Source organism: Cricetulus griseus, chromosome X (genome assembly GCF_003668045.3).
Source record: "Cricetulus griseus strain 17A/GY chromosome X, alternate assembly CriGri-PICRH-1.0, whole genome shotgun sequence".
Classification (NCBI taxonomy): Eukaryota; Metazoa; Chordata; class Mammalia; order Rodentia; family Cricetidae; genus Cricetulus; species Cricetulus griseus.
This window is the reverse complement of record NC_048604.1, coordinates 97,444,229-97,465,791: the sequence shown is the minus strand read 5'-3', so window position 1 is coordinate 97,465,791 and position 21,563 is coordinate 97,444,229. Positions and strand designations below refer to the sequence as shown.

General features: G+C 40.2%; 1 protein-coding gene and 1 pseudogene across 4 annotated transcripts in view; both read left to right on the top strand.

Annotated features, from left to right (window-relative positions):
* The window catches only part of Reps2 (RALBP1 associated Eps domain containing 2), a 230,973-nt gene that overhangs the window by 67,070 nt on the left and 142,340 nt on the right, over positions 1–21,563 (top strand). For all 4 annotated transcript variants that reach the window (XM_027432751.2, XM_027432749.2, XM_035449998.1 and 1 more), the window contains exon 2: positions 16,738–16,861. In XM_027432751.2, coding sequence (XP_027288552.1) covers positions 16,738–16,861 — 124 coding nt within the window. The remainder of the gene's footprint in view (positions 1–16,737; positions 16,862–21,563) is intronic.
* On the top strand, positions 6,923–7,375 carry LOC103164224 (annotated as a pseudogene).

Here is a 21,563-nt window from a genome sequence, read left to right as displayed (position 1 = left end):
GGGTCTTGAAATGGCCTTGGGTGGCTTTGAAATATATGTAGCCACGCTGGCTTCAGACTTACAGTAATCCTCCTGTCTCAGCCTTCAAAGTTCTGGGATTTACATGTACTAGCCATTGTGCTCATCTAGTCCATGTGCTTTAACCTTCCCTATGGTATAAGAGACCTGCATAAAACTGTTGACAGACTGGCTAGCTCAGCATGTGTGTTTATTTCTTTTAGTTAGCTGTTGTTGAATCAGTAGCTGGAGCTGGGAGTGGTGAGTGGAAATGCTGGTAACAGCAGAGATTCTAGGTGTGAGCAATCCAAATACATGAAAATTCCCTAGAAGGTTATCTCCATTGTGACAACTTCCCCATTGTTTTCTTTAAATATCAGTCAGGTGAGGTAGATTGCAAATGTCTGTCAATGCTTTGCAACTCTTCCCTTCAAGAGGTGGAGTCCATTTCCTAATCTTAGCATCTCCTTGACTGGCCTTATAGCTTGGGTTGACCATAGACAACAGTAAAAGTGGCCTTGTGAGGGCTTTGAGCCCAGGCACGAAGAATCATTTCAGTTTTTATTGCTTTGGTAACTCTGCCACTTTGTGGAAAAACCACGGGTGTGGGCTGCAGTAAGAGAGTCCATGTGAAGGAAAATATCAGTACCAAGCCAACCCAATAGCTTAAACGAATAAGCCTAAGTGAGTCCACCTGAGATCAGTGGCATTTGGCCTAGATCAGTATAGTTGCCCAGCTGAATTCAGCTCAAATTAATGCCCCAGGATTTTGAACTGAACTATTGCTTTAAGGCACTTAACTTTGGGGGTGATTTGTTATCCAGTGGTTGATAATTGCTATAGCCAGGTTTGGAAGCTCTTGAATGATCAAGGCTCACCTGTAACATATCTTCTGTCACTCCCAACATTCTTACTAACAGCATCTAGAAATAATTGTGGCTAATTGAAGGAGAAAAGGAGCTGTTAGCAGGATTTTCAGTAATCCCACCTCTTTCTAGGAAAGCATCCGAGGAGATTTGAAAGATGCACAGAGAGCAGTAGGAGCCACAACTATAGCCTAATCACACCATAGAATTGGGTCAGTAAGGATGGTGGTATTCTAGCTACTGAAGATTGGATGCCCCAACTACAACACACACACACACACACACACACACACACACACACACACACACACACACACACACTACCATTCTACACAGGTGTTGGACTGTTCTTGGATCTCAGTGTTGTAGTAATCCACTCTTCATACTTTGCATCAAAGATTCAAATGCCCATATCTGTCAGATTCTATCAAGTTGATAGTCACGATTGGCCACCAAAGTGGCAGAGTGCTTCCCTAGTAGGCATAAGGCCCTAGACTCTATCCTCCTAGCACCTCAAAACAGAGAATAAAAACAAGTGACACATGAACCAAATTCATTGTACAACTAGCCAACCTATAGGTTCACTAATGTATGGGCAGTGTCTGACCAAGGTTAGTCCAGTACCCAGACCTTGACTTTGAAGAAATCAGGAAAGTATTTGGATTGAGGTTATAGCTTGGTGGTAGAGTGCTTCACTAGCATGCAGAGAGGGCTGTGGATTCTATTCCCTAGCCACACACAAAAGAAAGTAGCTGATTTTTAGCTTATTCAGTTGAAAGCAGGTGGACAACTTCATGAATATTGATAGGATTCTGATTCTGGGAAGCCAAAAGAAAAATGGCAAACATTCATTAGTTCTATCCTGTATGCTGGTCCACTCAGTTGCTTTCCACACAGGATGAGGCTGGATTTGTGGTATGTTCTCACATTCTGTTGAGAGGAAACAGTTCTGAGGCTGTATCCTAGTCTTTGTTTCCTTTCATAGATATATGCTGGTGGACATTTGGAGCTACTGGAACCTAACTTGCATATACCTCTGGCTTCTGAGGTATGAACAGTACATATTTCAGCTGCTGGGCCCAAAGATACTCCATTCATTCCATAGTGTCCTCCCCATAGGCATTGAATGATTGATACCTTAGTGAGCCTACAGGTTGACTAGTTGTACAATGAATTTGGTTCATGTGACACTTGTTTTTATCCTCTGTTTGTTTTGTCTTGCTGGTAGAATGGAGGCTAGGGCCTTATAGCTGCTAGGGAAGCACTCTGCTGCTGTGGTGGTCAATCTTGACTGTCAACTTGAAAGAATTTATAATCACCCAGGCAACTCTTGCATTCATCTCACTCTGCTTCCTGACTGTGGATGCAGTGTGACCGGTTGCCTCACACTCCTGCAGAAATTGACTCCTTGCCATGATGGATTGCTCAAATTAAAGCAACAATAAACCCTTCCTTAAATTGCTTTTGTTAGAGTATTTTGTCATAGCAGTGAAACAAATAAATATGAATTTAACAGCCACATTACACTGACTAATCTCTCAGTCAATACCCAAGCCAACTCCATAACCAAATCCCTTGTGTCACAACTATTTCAATACTTTGAGACTTGGCTTTGCTCTCCTTTGTCTATCTGTTCTGCTTCTCACCCTTAGCTGACACTTTCCTGGTGACCAATTCCCTAGGATTAAATCTCATGCAACAGAGATACACAAATCCATGTGACTATGTTGTGGTGATATAGAGGACTAGAGTGTGCTGCTTGTCATGAGACCCTGCTGTTGGGGTGAGTGATCCTGAATATGGAAGAAGGGTCCTTATCCAGATGTAGTGACCTGAAGTAGGTACCTTTGGATGCCACTGGGATCTTCAACGGGGAGCTTGCCAGGATGGCAGGAAGTTAAGAGGTGTGTTTGTTATTTTAACAACTGGATAAGGTCTTCATTAGGAACTTGACAAAGAAACCAAATAATTGAAGTCAGATTACTTAGTTCATCCAAGGTGGGTATTTCTGGAATAAGTTTAGCTCCTTCTGTCTATTTGGATTTTGAGTCAAGAGTAGAACTTCAATGTGACCTAGGTTGAACTTTTACTTATTCATTCCCCCAGCATGCCAAAGACCTTTGTATAATACTAGTGATCTACTTATTAGAAATACCCTGGTTTGCCCTATTGTTATTAATGTATTAGTTGCTTAAAAAAAAGAAACACATGTGCCTAAAATATTCTGCACAAATATAGAATATATTGAAATCAACTCAGGAAAATTCTAAATAACCTGAACCTATAATTTTACCTTTTTTGGTTTTTTTTTTTTCAAGATGGGGTCTCACTATGTGATTCTGACTGTCCCAGAACTCACTCTGTAGACTAGGCTGGGCTTGAACTCACAGAAATCTACCTGCTTCTGCCACCAGTGCTGGAAGTTAAAGGCATGTGCCACCATTCCTGGCTCTTTATTATGTTTTGAGATAGAGTCTTATTCAGGCTAGCCTGGAATTTACTATGTAGCCCAAGCTGGCCTCCAATGTATGATGATCCAACTGAGTGCTATGATTAAAGGCATGCACTACAGGCCTGGCTTTTGCTTTCGAACTGCACTAAAAGTGTCAGAAAACGAACTATCGGCAAAGCTTATCCTTTGGCTTGTGAGTTAAGTGTGAGTTGCCAGAAGCAGCAGAAGCTTTATATAATTCTGGCAGTTCATTTGTGTTCACCTGAGATTTCTCTGCTTCCAGCTGCACAGAACTTCGGTGATATGCAAAGCCCTGAAACTTGGGCCAGAATCCTGAAAGTAATTTTCTCTTATAATCTGTGCTATAATTGCATTTTAATTCAGTTCTGGTGTCAAGACTGCTTGAGTGTATGTGTCGTGTTTCCTTCATTTCATTAGTTTCTGCTATTTAGGCCAGTGCCTGGGACAGTCTGCCCTTAGTCAATTTTATTTATTACTGTGGAGCCTGCTATTCTTTTCTTCTAAATTGATGGAGGGGCCCTTTGTGGCTTGGCAGTTCACTTTATGACCCACCTCCCCCTCTGCTGACCTTTGTGTTGTTGGATCCCTATTTCTTCCCAAGCATTTGCCAGCTCTGAGGGACCCTTGAACCTTTGGTGATGAATACCCAGATGATTGCAGCCATCTGGGCAGCTTGGAAAGTCATGACATTGGCTTGTCAAAGAAGGCCTAGTTGAAAAAAGTCACAAGAGATCAGCATCAATGAAATCATTATACCAGTCCCCATTCTCCTCAAATTTAGGTGCATAATAAAAAAATTGCTGTAGAACCAAGCATGGTAGCTCACATCTGCAATCCTAAAACATGAGAGGTAGGTGAAAAAAGGATTGTCAGAAATTCAAGCCTAGCCTTGGCTACGTGAGACCATGTGACTGTCTCAAAGCCTGTATTGGGTAAGTGCCTGATGTCTTTACTTTGATAGCTTCCTTGCTTTGTATACCAGGGACCTTTGCTGGACATGCTTCGCTTTGTAGTCTGTGACCTGTGCAGGTTCTCTTCATCCTTCCAAGACTCCCTAGCTAGTACCTTCCTGAAGTAGCTAGTATCTTGCTGTGGAGTGTCTTCCAAGTATGTTGGGAGTGTGGGAGGTAATCACTTAAGTGAGATCTACAGACAAGGGGACCTGTCCTCTTAGATGCAAGAACTTCTAATATTAGCCAACCTGCTGGTGGCTCCGGTTCAGAGTACTTAGTTTCTACAGCAGCAGATAGCAGGCACTTGGCTCCAGAGCTTGATCCACCTACTGACCTCAGACTCATGAGTATCAAACTGCAGCATTATTCACAGTTGATGAACTCTGCTCTTGGCTACTGAAGGGGAGGATTGTACACTTTACTACCAAGTGGAACCTTGTGCAGCCTGGAGTTTTATGCTTGTTAACATATCGTCCTCTTAACTCTCTATAATCACCAGTGGGCCGTGATGGGTTAAATTTGGGTGGTCTGACTTGTTTTCCTTTTTTAAAAAATATCCCTTTAAAGTAGTTCAATTTTAAACAAAAGGTTCTTTCTCAAGATGGCAACTGGCTACATTTCCTACCAAATTATATAGAGCACAAAATTGGGTAGAGTGCAGATTATATAGAATACAAACTAGGATTCCTCTCCATTACTGACCCATCTTCTGGAAGAACCAGTCTCATCAACTAGACTTGAGGCTTGTCGTCTGTCCTATGGGTAGGATTGCCAGTTTCTTTTCACCAAGGCCACCTCATCCTAGCTTACTTGTGGATGATGTTATACTTCCTGTCCCTCCCACTTGGGAGCCATTTGACTGGAGCTGTGTTCTACTTGGCTTTGGGGGAGGATTATTTGTAATTTTTAGCTTTCCCATCCAGGTAGCCAAGAATGACCTTGAACTCCTGATCCTCCTGTCTCCACCTCCTGAGTGCTGGGGTTATAGGTATAAACCACCTCTTGGCTTGCCTGTCTTTTGTACTTTTCAGTTGTTCTGTCATGGCCTTGGGGAATTTTTGTAGCTCTTCTTTTTAATTTAATTTAATTTAATTTTTAATTTTAATTAGAAAGAAAATTATTTTACATGTCAATTCCAGGTCCCTTTCCCTCCCCTCCTCCCCTGCCCCCTCAACTAACACCCTACCTATCCCATACCCTTTCTGCTCCCAAGGGAGTGTGAGGCCTTCCATAAGGGGGGTCTTCAAAGTCTGTCTTATTCTTTGAGATAGGGCCTAGACCAACCCCCTTGTGTCTAGGCTCAGGAAGTATCCCTCCATGTGGGATGGGCTCCCAAAGTCCATTCCTATGCTAGTGATAAGTACTGATCCACTACAAGAGGTCCCATAGATTTCCAAGGACTCCTCACTGACACCCACATTCATGGAATCTGGATCAGTCCCATGCTAGTTTCCCAGGTATCAGTCTGGGGACCAAGAGCCCTCCCTTGTTCAGGTCAGCTGTTTCTGTGGGTTTCACCAGCCTGATGTGGACCCCTAACTATCTAAGCAACAGAGGAGAGGCTACCTTAAATGCCCTCTCCTGATAATGGATTGATGACTAATTCATATGACATCGAATAGCCTTCATCCAACAGCTGATGGAAGTAGAAGCAGACACCCGCAGCTAAAGCTTGAACTGAACTGGAATACAGTTGTAGCTCTTCTTTTTAAACTTTCCTTTTAAAATAGAGTTTGTATTTTCTTTCTAATCTCTGATCAGGCAAGATCTCAGGTCCTTTAGACTTTAAAGAATTTGTTTGTAAATCAATTCAAAAAATTTTAAAGACCTTAATGTGTAAGATCTGAAACTCTGGGCTTGGTGGCAAACACCTTTAATTCCAGCACTTGAGAAGGAGGCAGAGGCAGGCAGATCTCTGTGAATCTGAGGCCACCCTGTTCTACATAGTGAGTTTAAGGACAGATAGGGCTACATAGAGAGACCCTGTATCAATAAGCAAACAAACAAATAAATAAATAACCCCCACACATATCCCGCCAAAACTATCCGACCAACTAACCAAAGAAATGAACAAAGTGAACAACCCTGAAACTCTGAAACTGCTGGAAGCAAACATTTGAAGGTAGAGGCAGACACGTGGCTTTTCTAAAAGCATTTTAGTAGTCCATGATATAATACCAAGAGTTGACAAAGGGATTGCATGAAATTAAAAAGCTTCTGCAAATAAAAGGAAATAATCGGCAGAATGAAGTGACAAAATACAGAATGGAAAGCAATCTTTTCCAACTATATACCTGACGGGATTAATTTCTAGAATCTATAAACACTTCTAAAAATTAAACACCAAACTACCCAAATCATGGACTCAGTAAATAGGCAAATGAATAGGCAGTTATCAAAGGAAGAAACACAAGTGGATAATAAATATTTGAAAAAGTATTCAAATTAAAACATTGAGATTCCATCTCACAGCAGTCAGAGGAGGTAATCAACAAAACAAATGATAGCAAATGCTAGAATGGATGTTGTAAAGAGGAACTCTTATTTTACTACTGGATTGAGTGTGTGGAAACTGGTGGTACCACCACTGTGGAAGTCAGTATGGCGTTTTGTGAAAAAGCTAAACATGCTTTATGATCTGCCATCTTCAGTGTATTTTCAAAAAGACCCTCATGGGGAAGACTATAAAACTCAGGTTTGAACCCTCAGACACTACAGAAAATGTAAAGGTCACGATCCAGGATGAGAAAGGCATTCCTCCTGATCGGCCAAGCCTGCTCTCTGCTAGCGAGCACTTTGTCTGACTACAACACTCAAAAGGAATCCACCCTTCATCCTGTGTTAAGACTTCATAGTGGTGTTGAGGAGAGGAAGAAGTCTCTCTCATACCACTCCTAAGAAACATGGGCAGCTGAGAAAGGTTAAGTTGGCTGTGCTGATGGATGAAAATGTTAAAATAAGTTGACTTTGTTGAGTGTCATTCTGATGAATGTGGTGCTGGAGTTTTCATAGCCAGCCACTTTAACAGACATTATTGTAGAAAGTGATGTTTGACTTACTGCTTCAACAAACTGGAAGACAATTAATTGTGTGTGAGTTAATAAAAATATAGGAACTGAAAAAAAGCTAAAAATATAGGTTCAAGATGGCTCATTGGGTAAAAGTACCTTTTACTAACCGTGATGACCTGAGGTTCATCCTTTAGATCCACAGGGTAGAAGGAGAGGACTAAGTCCTCTGAGTTCCACATGTATGCCACGGCACTACTATATGACTCAGCTATACCATGCATTAGTATGCACTTCAAGGGATCTAAGCCAGTGTTTATTGCTGCACTGTTCACAATAGCTAGGATATGTAATCAGCTCAAATGCATTATCTGCCATCAGCAGGTAAATGAATAAAGATAATGGGATACATACATGTAATGAAAAATTTCAAATTATTACATTTGTAGAATGGAAGTGGCAATCATGTTAAGTGGCATAAGCCAAACTTAGAAATACAGTATGTTTTCTGTCATATGCAGAATCTTGATTTAACCCTCCCAACACACACACTAAAACAAAAGGAGAAACTCTTATGGAGGTGGAAGGACACCAGCTAGGTGGAGGGAGGAGGGATGGAGTGGGTAGTTGGGGGTAAGAACAAGATACAATGATAAAATGCATGAAAATATCATAATCAAACTATTCTTTTGTTTACTAAGTAAAAAGCTTAATAAATACAACTTCTATTTACATACATTACAAAAAGGAAAATTTATTTGTTTGATTAGGTTGATAGTCATACAGTTCACTATCCAGAGATGCAAAACAGTATATGTTGGGTGTTTCATCATGCCATGAATTAAAAACACAGTATATTTATTTTGTGAGCCAGACAAATTAATGGTATGAGTACTTTGGGGAATGGAAAGATGATTTTTTAAATGCAAGACTTTGGGACAGGAAGATGTTTCATTGGGTAAAAGCACTTAATTAATAAGACTGATGACCTGAGTTCAATTCCCAGAACTCTCATAAGTACTGGGATGCAGTGCCAAACAACCATATTCCCAGCATTTACAGTGAGATCGGAGGTGGAGGTAGGGGAATTGGCCAGAAGGCCAGGCAATGTGAAGGATCCAATGCAATGCAGAAGCAACAAGAGACACTGCCTCAGAAACAAGTGGAGGTGAGAATCAACTCCTGAAAGTTGTTCTCTTATGTCTGCAGGCATGCACATGCATACACAAATCAAATCTATTAGAAATGCAGGACTAAACCTTGAGAGATTTCCATCCTTTTAACAGGTGTACTGAGAACCACAACACAGGTGAAGGTAGTAAGTGCCAGAGTAAAAGGTTGAAACCATGTTTGGGGAACTTGACAAAGCCTTACAATCCATCTATTGTGAGTGCTTTGTTCCAAAGATGAGATCTGAACCTACAGGACATCAGATGGCCCCTCTACAGTCACCTGCCTAGTAAGGCAAGCTATAGCTTTGCTCTGTGTTGGTAGTTCAGAGAAAAGAGCCCCGTGTTTGTGAGTTAAGTATGGGCTTGGTGAGTGAGAATCCTTGAGGCTTTGTCCCATTGGATACTTGGTTCTGCAATTGCACTTAATACCAGATGGAATACGAATGTTTCTGGTGTATTTCTATACCATTTCTTCCTGACATAATGTGTGGTCGTGTGTCTGGCTCTTTATACTTTAATTTTGACAATTCGATTAAAAAATGTACAAGATGCAAAATAATATACAGCAAGCTGCTGGTTCCTCCTGTGCTCTTTTTTTCTAGAGGCAGCCAGGAAGTTTGTAAGCTTCAACTCCGAGATGACTTATCTCTAAACTCTGTGTATTCACACCCTGCAAGGGAATGATACCTACTGTGTCAGCTGCTGAGCACCATGGTTTTTATTTTGTTTTCAGTCCATCCTGAGGTAAACTGAGGAACCTGAATACTTCCTCATTCCATGTTAATTGATGATCTTTTACAGAAAACAACAGAATTACTATAGGGCACCTAAAAAGGGGTGAGGGCTTAAGGTAAGTCACAGGATGGTTTGGAAAGCTGGAGAAACTGGGTGGATAGGTTCTGATTTCTTGGAAGCAAAGCTGAGAGCCACACATACTATTCCTGTCAAGTAAAAAAAAAAAAAAAACATATGTACTGATGCCTTGATGACCTTCAGACACCAGGGATCTGACTGATAGTAACTGTTTCTTTCCCCACTCCTCTACCAGAAAGGCAAAAGTAGAAGCTCTGGGCAGAGTCCCTTTCCTTCCATGTCTCTCTTCCAAGCAGGATATTGTGGAAATGTGTCACTAATGGAGCCTAGGTGGCCTGTTTATATCTTAGCTACCTGGGAATCAGAACATTTGGTTTTCAGCTTTTGAGCTGGGAAGTGGAACTTGTAATTTGTGAATTTCCCTCAAACTTGTATGTGAGGTGTGCATGTACTGGTGTGCATGTGGAGCCCAGAGGTTGATGTCTATGTATCTTCTCACTCAAATGTCTTCCTTGATGGCTGCTGGTTCTCCCTGTGAACTTCAAGTTCTTTGTTTGGCTATTCTAGCTAACCATATTGGCTTGAGAACCCTCTAAGCACTGGGATTACAGGCAGGCCATTTACACAGGTACTAAACATCTGAACTCTGATCCTCAGGCTTGCTCAGACCAAGCACTTTATCCACTGGGCTATTTTCTTACCTATTGAATAGGTTTCATTCACATTTAAAGTATAACATCGCTTGTTCCAGTTGGTTTCTGTGGAAGTTAATAGTCTCTACTTAGAAACTTCTGAAAATTTAAAGCAAATGTAGAATGACTGAATGAATGAATGAATGAATGAATGAAAATTGGGGTCTGAAGAAGAGGGTGAATGTATGTATTTTCTATGAATGGAAGTGTTTACAATTTAAGTGATATTCACCTAGTATAACTGATTAATTAAAGAAAATTCCCTCTCCACATGGCTATTGAGAGTACATGAAAGGATGTAAAATACAGCTGATTGGGGGAACTGTGTTGTTATGTATGGGCTTGATATTCCTTTCTGTAAAGGACCAGATGGTAAGTATTTTGGGATTTTTGGACTAAGTGGCAAAATAAGACTATTATATAGGTGCTTGTATAACAAGGGAGAAAGCAAACTTTCAAAAAGTGTTTATTGACAAATTTCAAAATATGAATTTTTTTTTTTTAGTTTTTGAGACAGGATCTCGTATAGCACAGACTAGCCTTGAACTCAGTGTGTACCCCAAGATGACTTTGAGCTTCCAATCCTTTGCCTTTGACTCTACCTTGTGAATGCTGGAATTACAGGCATATGCTAACACACACAGATTTTTGTTTGTTTGTTTTTTGAGATAAGGTTTCTCTATGCAACAGCTCTAGCTATCCTGGAAATCTCTTTGTAGACCAGGCGGTCCTCAAACTCACAGAGATCTGTCTGCATCTGCCTCCCAAGTGTTGGGATTAAAGTCATGGGCCACCATGCCTGGCTAACCACACATGGTTTTATGTGGTGCTGGGGACCTAATGAGGGTTTTTACATGCAGGCTGCCAACTCTACTCACAAAGCTGCATCCTCAGCCAAAACTACTTCATAAAAATAATTCACGTCTACTTGTAATAAGAATGGAATTAATGTTTCAGGGATAACATTTTCCTTAATGATATTCTAAATTAGTGTTTGCTTTCATCAAATGGATTGCAAAATGTTCATCGGTAAAGACCATTTTCAGCTTGTGGGCCATAGAAAAGAAGGCAGTGGCTGGTGTTGACCTATCGGCAGTAGTTTTATAGCCTCTGATATAATGGACAGAAGATGAACTTTGAGCCTTATCATATGGAGTTTGATACAGTCTTTGAATTTGAGACTTTAAATACCTTAAATAACTTTTTATTAATTCATTTATTTTCCATCCTGACCATAGCCTTCCTTCCCCCTCTTTTGTATTTGCTCAGAAAGTAGTAGGCCTCCCATGGGCATCAACAAAGCTTGCCATGTCAACCTGCCATAAGACCAAGCACCTCCCCCTGTATTCAGGCTGAACAAGGCAATCCAGCATGAGGAATAGGTACTCATGAGCCAGTCAAAGCACCAGGTACAGTCCTTGCTACCATTGCCAAGAATCCCACAAATAGATCAAGCTACACAACTGTCACATTTATGCAGAGGTCCTAGGTCTGGCCCATGCCGACTCCCTGGTTGTTGTTGGTTCAGACTCTGTGAGTTCCTATGATGTCCCTGACTGCCCTCCCCTCCTACAATTCCTCCTCCCTCACCACAGCAGTACTCTCTGAGCTTGGTCCAATGTTTGGCTGTGGGTCTGTGAAACTGATTCTATTATATCAGTCACTGAATGAAGGCTCTCTGCTGACAACCAGGGTAGTCACCAGTCCAATCATAGGGGATAGCCAGTTCAAGCTATGCTTCTACTGCTGCCATCTTACCAAAAGCAATCCACAGATCCAGTGCAATCCCAAACAAAATTTCAATTCAATTAACTTTTTTTTTAACCTGGGAGCTTTATTTGTGTATAACTAGGGAGCATTCTGTTATAGTGTTATTTAGTGTATATTATATTGCTATTCATAAAGTATAGAAAACAATCTGCTGTTTGTAACCACACCTAAGCCATGTATGTATGCTTTCTCTTTAGTGAGGTGGTTTGGTTTAGGCTTATACTACAGTATGACATATTGTGTAGTACAATAATAGGAGTTCATCTTTTCTCGAGTGGCTTGCTAAAATGACATTTGAAAGTTTAAATGAGCCGGGCATTGGTGGCACATGCCTTTAATCCCAGCACTTGGGAGGCAGAGGCAGGTGGATCTCTGTGAGTTCCCAGCCAGCCTGGTCTACAAGAGCTAGTTCCAGGACAGCCTCCAAAGCTTCAGAGAAACCCTGTCTGGGGGGGGGGGCGGAGAAAGTTTAAATGAGTGGAAAAGGGGAAGGCAGCCTGTAGTTGACTTGCCTCTTCATTTGTTACCTAAGGAGTTTGGGTATAGCTTATGAGTGTGTCTTTCAAATTCTCTTCCATATTGTTGTTGAGTGTGCCAGCTGACATCCACTGGGGTATGCTGAACACAAGAAAGCAGGTCTCTAGAGTGGTAAGGATTCACTGAGATATTCTATGTTCTGTATCTCAGGACTAGGATAAGTAATAGTGAAGAGTTAGGTTTGAACCAGTATTCTCCTTGCTGAATGGGGGGGGGGGGGTGGAGCAGTTCACATTCTCTTATATTCTTGTAGGAACTCTTGGCTATATGGTGTGATAAGGCTAAAGCTAATTTAGCAGCCACTCATAAAAGCAATTACAACACAAGAGAGAATTTAACAGTCTGTGAAAATTAACCTAGTAGACATTCATTGAGCAGTAAAATGTAGATCAACTCATGAAATATGACTCCTAGGGATCAGTCATGACAAAGCCACACCATTGACTTGTGCTGAGCACTGAGGACATGGAGGACAAGATGGGATGAGGTGCAATGGAAACACAGTACCAACTGATTTCCCCTCATGCTTCTTCCTTGCCGGAAGTGAGATGCTCTGCCTGCCTGATAGACTTCTTGCCCCGATGTATGCCTTGTCCATAATGGACTGAAATCACTGAAGCCAAGTGAAGTAAATGCTCCCCTCTTAAGTTGTTTGTGTCAGGTATTTTGTCACATTGATGAAAAGTCTAACATACTGTCATGGAATTGCATAAGGTTTCAGAGATAACATCAGTCATTGGGTAACTTGAAGACCAAGCCTGGCAGGCAAAGAAACAAAGACACATTTGGCTTCTATGTAGAGGACTCCTTAATGGGTGTTGAAAACAGACTGGTGTCTGGTGTGCCTAGAGCCTTAGTTAGCTTCAGGGTGGGGAATGTTGGAAGGGTGGTTTGGATCAGATAGAAGGGCCTAAAACACCATACTCAGGGTTGAGTTTTACTGGAAGGATATGAGGAGCCTGGGAAGTGCTATGAAACTGAAAGGGGCCTGGTTTTAATAAGATACTGGGGGGAAGGCTGAGACTGGTAGATAAAGGGGCACAGTCTAGAGCAGAACTTGAACCTAGTAAGCTGAGAGCACAGTCTGAATTTACCAGCTGCAGGAGAGAGTGGGGAGGGGGAATGAGGGAGGAGTTTCTTGGAGAATTTTTTAGCCTCTCTTACTAAGAGTTTAGATTTTTTAAGATCATTCTGTGTAGGCCTTTAAAAATACTTGAAAGGGAGAAGCATATTCAAACCTTTGAACTATTCTAAAGATTTATTACTTTTCAGCTAGGAAAGAAAGTATTATTCCAGGCAAACTGGAACATGTATGGACTGGTTACTTAGCAGAGTCACTTAATCTTACAGAATTAGGTAGGAGGGAAGCTTTTTCATGGTCTTCAACCTCCTTCTGGAACTTTGTCCAGATCCATCCCAAAAGGCCAGTCAATTTTTCTGATTTGTATCCAATGTCCAGTTTAGTGCACATCTGTAAGTTGTAAGAAGTTGATTTCATCCATTCCCCTTTTCCATCTCCTGTTTCCCACCTGAGGAAAACAAACCCTAGTCCATAGGTTCTCATTCTATACTGGAAAGCTGCACAGTATGTAATGTAAGATGGATCCAGCCAAGTGTATTACACATTTTAGTTAACTAAAAAAGAGGGTTGAAGGAGCCAGTTTATAAAATACCTCTTGCTAATTGAGTAGCTGGGTATATCACTTTCTTCTTTAGATATCATTAAAGTATTTCTACCCACACCTTATAACTTTACCATGGGGTTTTGTTTTTTGAGAAAGGGTTTCTCTGTTTAACAGTCCCGGCTGTCCCAGAACTCACTTTATAGACCAGGTTGGCCTTGAACTTACAGAGATCTGCCTGGCTCTGTCTCCTGAGTGCTGGGATTAAATGCATGCACCACCATCGCCTGACTTCCATGGAGAATTTAACCAGAAAATACTTTGAGCTGTAATGAACTAAAGAAAAAAAAAAAAACAAGCAGATCCCAAACCAAACCAACCAACCAAACAAACCCCAACCAACCAACAAGTGAACAAAAACTTCTTAAAGTAGCCTGCCCTTTGGATTGAGAAATCTCAGACTGTTGAGGCGCAGCTCCATAGGTAAATTCTGCAGGTTTAGAATTATTTTCTATTCCGTGAGTCTTACATATTTTAGAAAAGTCTTGGCATATCTCTGGGCTGTTTGGTGTACAAAGAGCAAGACATCTGACCTAAGGGCTCACTGCACTTCTGTGTGTCTAGTCTTCCCTGTCTAAAATGCAGAGAGCCTAGCGGTGTAAATCAGAATATAGATGTAAATATAAACAAGTTTGTTGGGGAATATTTTTAGGTGTGTGACTTTTGTTTATGCTGCATTTGTTTAACTCTGTGAAGCTGTGTTACTTGGCCTGTCTAATACACCTGATGGTCTAATAAAGAACTAAACGACCAATAGCGAGGCAGGAGCAAGGATAGGCAGGGCTGGCAGGCAGAGACTATAAATAGAAGGAGTACCGAGGAGAGAAGGGGACAGCCACCCAGCCAGCCATGAAGAGTGAAAGTAAGATACACAGAAGCAAGAAAAGGGAAAAGCCCAGAGGTGAAAGGTAGCAGGGATAATTTAAGTTAAGAAAAGCACGTTAGAAATAAGCCAAGCTAAGGCCAGGCAGCCAGGCATTCCTAACTAAGAATAAGACTCCGTGTATGTGATTTACTTGGAGCTGGGTGGGGCGCCTCCCACCCGAGGACAAACAAACCAAAAGAGTAAAACATCTCACAACACAAGTTGGTTTTCTGATGTCATATAGGACAAGTCTTAAAGTACTATGACGAAAGTTTTACCAGCAATTTCAGTTACCTGTTGTAAAGCACTTGCCCAGTTTGAGGTAGTAGTTACTGTAAAGGAATAATTCAAAGTCAATTTAGTAGTAAATTCACAACTTTTAAAAAATTCTTTGTTACATTTTATTTATTTGTTTCATGTGTGGATGCATATGCCATGGATGCCCGGGTTATGGTACACATGTATGGTGATCAGAGAACAGCCTACAGGGGTTGGTTCTCTCATTTCTTCATATAGGGCCTGGAGATAAGACTGAGGTGGTCAGGCTTTGCAGCAGGTACCTCTATCTGCTGAAACGTTTTGTTGACACCCTAAATTCACATGCTTTTTCAAATGTAATTGTTAACTTTATAAAAAATAGTTCATTTGCTCACCTTCCAAGGACTATTATTTCTTTATATTAGGAATTATCCTGTAAGACATCTATCTTCATACTGAAACAACACAAATGCTGTTGCCTATGTTCTCCATGTACAGCCTTATCTATAACTTAGAATGTATTATCTACATATTCATAGTAGTGAACACATTATAAAATTCAGTTGCATTTTATTTTGAGTGTACATTTCATGCACTTGATTGAGGATAGATTGCATCTTGGCTATCTATTTCTATGTTAGGAGGTAAAAGAAAATTGCCTCTGGTCTTGAAGAGAATTTTTGTTAATGGGAGGCAGAGCAAACCAGAGAACTAAAGTAGAATGTGGTAAATGCTGAAAACGACAGTATAGAAATTTGAATTTGGAGAATGAACCACTATGAACCTCACTCACTTCAACAATTATTAACTCTTGTTTATGCCTGATTCCCCCACATGCTTAGTCTTATTTGAAGTACATCCAAGACAGTGTATCATTGGATAGGCATTTTTAGATATTTGAATAGAGTGTTTTCAGAATGCACTGGGAAAATAAACTATTATTCCCAAGATTTTAGAAAGGATCTATAGGAGAGAAACAGTTGAGTTCAGTCTAGATGTGGAGGAAGATGTTCTAATTGTAGGTGACAGAATGGGACCAACAGTTATTGCAATGTTAAGTATTTATGTGCATGGTAGTTTCCTTGAAATGGGCACCTAAAGTATAATTTATTAAGAAGTGACTTTGCTTGAGAACTGTATTTTTGTGATACTGAGGTTGAACCTACTAGGACTTTGTGCATGGTACACAAGTGAGCTACTACTGAGTTTCATCCTTAGCTCTTGATTAATTCACATTCTATTTTGGTCGACCAGGATAACGCATAAGTAGTGGTAATGACTAATCTGTTCTCTTTTCACTCCAATGACTTTCTAGACTTTGTACATTAGAATCTACCCCCTGAAAAGTCATCCATTCTTTTATAAGAAGAGTAACAGCCATCATTTGTCATCTTTATTTTTGTCTTCTAAGGAGGAAGAATAATCAGTTCTGAAACATTGTGAGTAGGTAGAAATTAATGTTTTGAATTAAAAAAAAAAACCTCTCTGTAAATCAGAGGGGGTAAACCCCTAACCATTGCATACATGTAGGTTCCCAAGGGACTTTTTGGTTAGTTATGCTGTGAAATCTCAAGGTTTCATCATATAGCTTTGTCTCATTTTTCCTGTTATGAAGTGGGGTTTACAGCATCATTTTTCTTGTCTGTTTCAGATCACAGAACTGTGTGGTGCAAAGCGGGTTGGTTATTTTGGTCCAACACAGTTTTACGTTGCCCTGAAATTGATTGCTGCAGCACAGTCCGGCCTCCCTGTGCGGACAGAGAGTATTAAATGTGGTGAGTAGCTCACATTTATATGTTATATTGTCCACAACAAGTTTTTTATTTGTGTGAACTCTTTTTGGTGTGTCCAATGCCTGTTCTATAAGCTTTTATGCAATTTCTCCTAGCTTTGTCTATATTTAGTGTTATATAAAATAAGAAAACTCATCAGGTAGCTTTGGTTTCTTTTTTTTTTTTCTTTTTCAAATGGGAAAAATTCATAGAGTGACCTAGGATTATTTCCCTGTAACTGGCAGTTAAGATAGCTTTTGTTCTTTAGTGAGATGAGATTGGTACAGGAATTCTTCAGCCTGTGGCAAAATAATTCCATTCAGTTTAATTTTCCACTTGAGGTAGCAGCAATATCATTTAAGGCTCTGTTAGGGATTAGGATGGCATAATGAAAGAGTTATGTGGAACTGGCTGTCCCTTTCTCTCTCCCATTCCTATCACTCATCTTTTAATTCCATGTTCCTGAGTGAACTGTTCTGATCATTTTTGGGTTACTAAGATTTTGACAAAATGAATGTATCTTTTCAAGAGTTCTGCCTTGTTTTTTGTCCCTTCCCATGTTGGGATGGAACCCAGTGCATCTTGTGCATACTAGACAAGGATTCTACCACTGAGCTACATCCTTAGCCTTCTCAGTGTTCTGAAGATCCAGGTGGTGGCACATGGGGATGGCATCTTAATCAGTTGTCATTCTAAACTAAATCAATCAGAATTCAGTTTCCCTGGAAATTCCTGAGGAAATTTTGCAGAAGTCCTTCTGGGCTGCTTATCGCCTATCTCAGCTCCCTTGAGAATCACCTGGAGGGCTTTAAACACAAAGTGAAAAAAAATTACCACATAATAAAAGAATTTTAGCTAAAAAAAACACAAAGTGAAAATATGGGAAATTTGTATTTAATTAGCTTGGCTCATCCATAGCAGTAGGACTTCAGAGAGCTTTGTGTGATTCTTATGTGGAACCAAGGTTGAGAATAACTTCTCACGAACGCCGTGTGAAACGTTTCCAAGAACTTTGCTTACAGTACAAATATATTTCACAACAGGGCACATCATTTAAAGAAATATTTAATATCAGTATTGTTTAAGTGATAACTATGTGTTTACATGACCCTCCTAGTTAATGCCTCCCTAATGTTGGTAATAAGTATCTTGGTATCCTGGTTGCAACTGGAATGAGTAGCTGAACAGTTTAAGGGGTGGCTAGGAAAACAACTTATGGAGCACAGAGAATTCCTGTTATCTTTCCTTTCTGGGGAATGAACTTGAGCATGTGTGAGAACTAAGGGAGAGTTAGGCAGGATGCAGGATTGAGTTCTTAACCTTTTGGTGAGTGCCACAAATCATTTTGACAAATTTAATCCTTCTTGGGCTTATTTATTTTTCTTTTAGGGTCCTTGAAATCAAACCCAGGGCCTTGGGCATACTAAGCGTATGCTTTTCTACTGAGCTCTACCCCAGTCCAGAACTATACTTCAAATGTGTACAAAGGCACAGGATTATAAAGGAATGCAATTATATTAGCATATCCATAACAATATACATACATCTTTATTAAATGCATTACATAAACGATCCCACAGTGGTTGAAACAGCTACCATACCTGCAGAGCAGTAATGAGCATGTAAAATAAATACACCAAGCTGTTTACAATTGTAATGACATAAAAAAAAAACTGGAAGGTTGCAAGTACTATAACGATGCCATAGGGGCTGACTGCCTCCATGCTTAATGGAAAGAAAGGCTTTAACTTCAGTTAGGGTAGGGGAAATACAGTTGTGGGTATTCCCACTCTTTTCCAGGTAACAGAGCCCTTGATTTCTTTTCTACAGTCCCCTTGGGATCTCTGAGCCTCAATAGTTCAATAGTGTCATTTCTGTTGTCTTCAGCATTGTATTTTTCCAGAATGATTTATGCTATGTTGGTACTCTGGCACTATTTGCAATGGAAGGAGAGAGAACTAGGAGGAAAGATAAGTTATGTATAGCATGAATATGTTTACTTCTAAGAGTTTCCCCCCTGTTGTTAGGTGTCTTTTTAGCAAACTTACAATGAATTATGGTTTGGAGTAAAACTATTTGTTGTATTTTGAGGCTGGTTCTCATGCTGTAGCCCAAACTGGCCTTGAACTCATGGCTATCCAACTGCTACAGACTCCCAAATGACACCAGTCTTCAAATTCTTTGCAAAGTAAACATTTGGTAACTTTATGTTGGTCTGTGGTGAGATGGTAGAGATTTTTACTGTTCTGTGAAATCACAAAATGTATGAGCCATGCTATAGTTTCAAACCTACCATTGTACAAGTCCTTCGGCAAACCATTTTACTCCCGTGGTCCCTTGATGGAAAATGGCAATTCTCAACCCAGGGGACTTTGTACCCTCAGGAGATATTAGCCAGTGTATGCCAACATTTTTGGTTGCCATAACTGTAGAGAGGATGCTATCTATAGGCATGCAGTGGGTAGAGGCTATCGATGGTACTAAATGCCTGCACTGTATGGAACAGGATCTCTTCCCCCACAGCTAAAACCTGTCCAGTCTAATATGCAAGGAAGTACTGACACTGAGGAAGCTGCCTGTAAAATGAGAAGCAAGTCTTTTTAGGCATGGTGGGGGGTTCTAATCCTGCCGCCTCCCTAGATCCTGAGTGAAGTGGTAAGATTTTGGAGCAGTGAGTCCTGTTTCATTGGCTTTTCAAGAGTTATCCAAAAACCCCCACAAACAAACAAAAAACAAATCAGAAGCAGAGACTCTCTGGTAGAACTGAGAGGGTTGGGGGAGGGGTAGTCTCTGTGCTCTGCTTATTTGGCAACCCTTCTTTATCTTTGAAAGCTAGAAGATAAATCATTTGAGTGGGACAACCAGTTTGGTGCTTTGTAGAAAAGACAACTCCTTAGGGTGGGTGGGATAGGATGGCCAGGGGTGGAGTGAGGATCCCAGGAGGTAGGGGTGTGGCCCAGTGAGCCTGGTTGTGTGTAATTCCTTTCCTGAGCAGAGTTGGACATTTGAATACTAAATCTTATGTTGGGATCTCCCATTAAGCTGAGGTTAATTCAGCCTTTTTACCTAATATTCATCTCCATTCTTTTAAAATTCAGTGGCTCCTTTAGCAGCTCCCTTCATACCTTCTCCCCTTCTCAGCCTTCCTATGGGGAGCTAGAACTCCTTTGGACAGATTTCCCTATGCATAGTGATACCTCACTGTATGGCTGACAAGTTCTGTTTTCTAGGCATTCCACATCTCTACACATAATTATGGTCCTCAGCTCTTTTGTTGCTTCCTCCCTCCCCAAGGTCATCTTCAACCTTATGAACAGTGCTTTTTATATTTATTTATTTATTTATTTATTTATTTATTTATTTATTTATTTATTTATTCTTGTTATAGGATTCTTTGACAGAATCCTTGATCTTTAAAACATTAAAATTACATTTAATTTGTGTGTTTGTGTGTACACATGCTTGGGTGTACACGTGCTTGTAGATACACACCATGGTATGTGTATAGAGGTTAGAGGACACTTTTTGTGAGTTGGTTCTTTCCTTCTACCACATGGGTTCCATGGATGAAACTCAGGTTGTCAGGCTTGATGACAAGCATCTTTATCCACATGAGTTTGAAGAGTTTTCATTAAAAACAAATGTAAACTACTTCCTTGATATGCTTATATTTTGGCTATATAAGGAATCAAACCTAGGGACTTGAGTATGCTAGTATGCTTATGTTCCAGCTTTTCTATCTCAATAACCTTCACAATTTTATGTCATTTGTTGAAATAATAATATGAGATTAAAATAATTAAAATTATTTTGAGTTTTTTGAGTCAGGGTTTCTCTGTAGCCTTGTTTGTCCTGTAACTCTCTATATAGGCCAGGCTGGCCTCACACTCACAGAGATCCACCTACCTTTGCCTCCTAAGTGCTGGGATTAAATGTGTGTACTACCACTGCCTGGCTTAAATTGACCTTTTAAATTTTCATCTAAAATTAAAAATTCTTGTTATAAAATTCATATAGCACACAATTTTCCATCTTAACCATTTTATGTGTGAAATTCAGTAGTGTTAGGTCTATTCATTTTATTATACATGCATTTTCTAGAAATTTCCCACCTTGCCTTGTAAAATTGAAAGTCTGATTAAACAACCACCTATTCCCCCTTCACTCCTTATCTCTGGCAATTATTCTTTATCTTTCTACTTGTATTCATTTTACTACTCTTGATTTAAATGGAATCATATGGTATTTGTTTCCTGTGACCCATTTATTTCACTTTTTCTTTTTTGTGCTCTCTCTCCCTCTGTGTATGTGTTGCATGTATGTAAGTGTCTGTATGTGCAAGTAGAGGTCCATGTCATCTGCATTCTCTACTGCTATCCATAGCATCTCTCATTGAACTGGAGAATGCTTGCTCTTTCAGCTATACAAGCTGGTCAGCAATTTATTGGGATACTTCTGTCTCCTTCCATAGTGCTGGCGTTACAGACACACACAGCCATGCCCAGGTTTTTACATAGGTTCCGGGAGCTTATAAATACCAAGAATCTCTTGGCTTTTTTCCTGAAGAAATCCTTGCAGTAGAGTTAGATTTCCATGGCTGGACTAAGGTAGAAGGCATTTTTTATATTCTTATCCTATGTTTTAGATCCATTTTGCAGACTGAGCTGAAAGACACAGTTTTCTGTGAACAGAGTCACAGGATTGG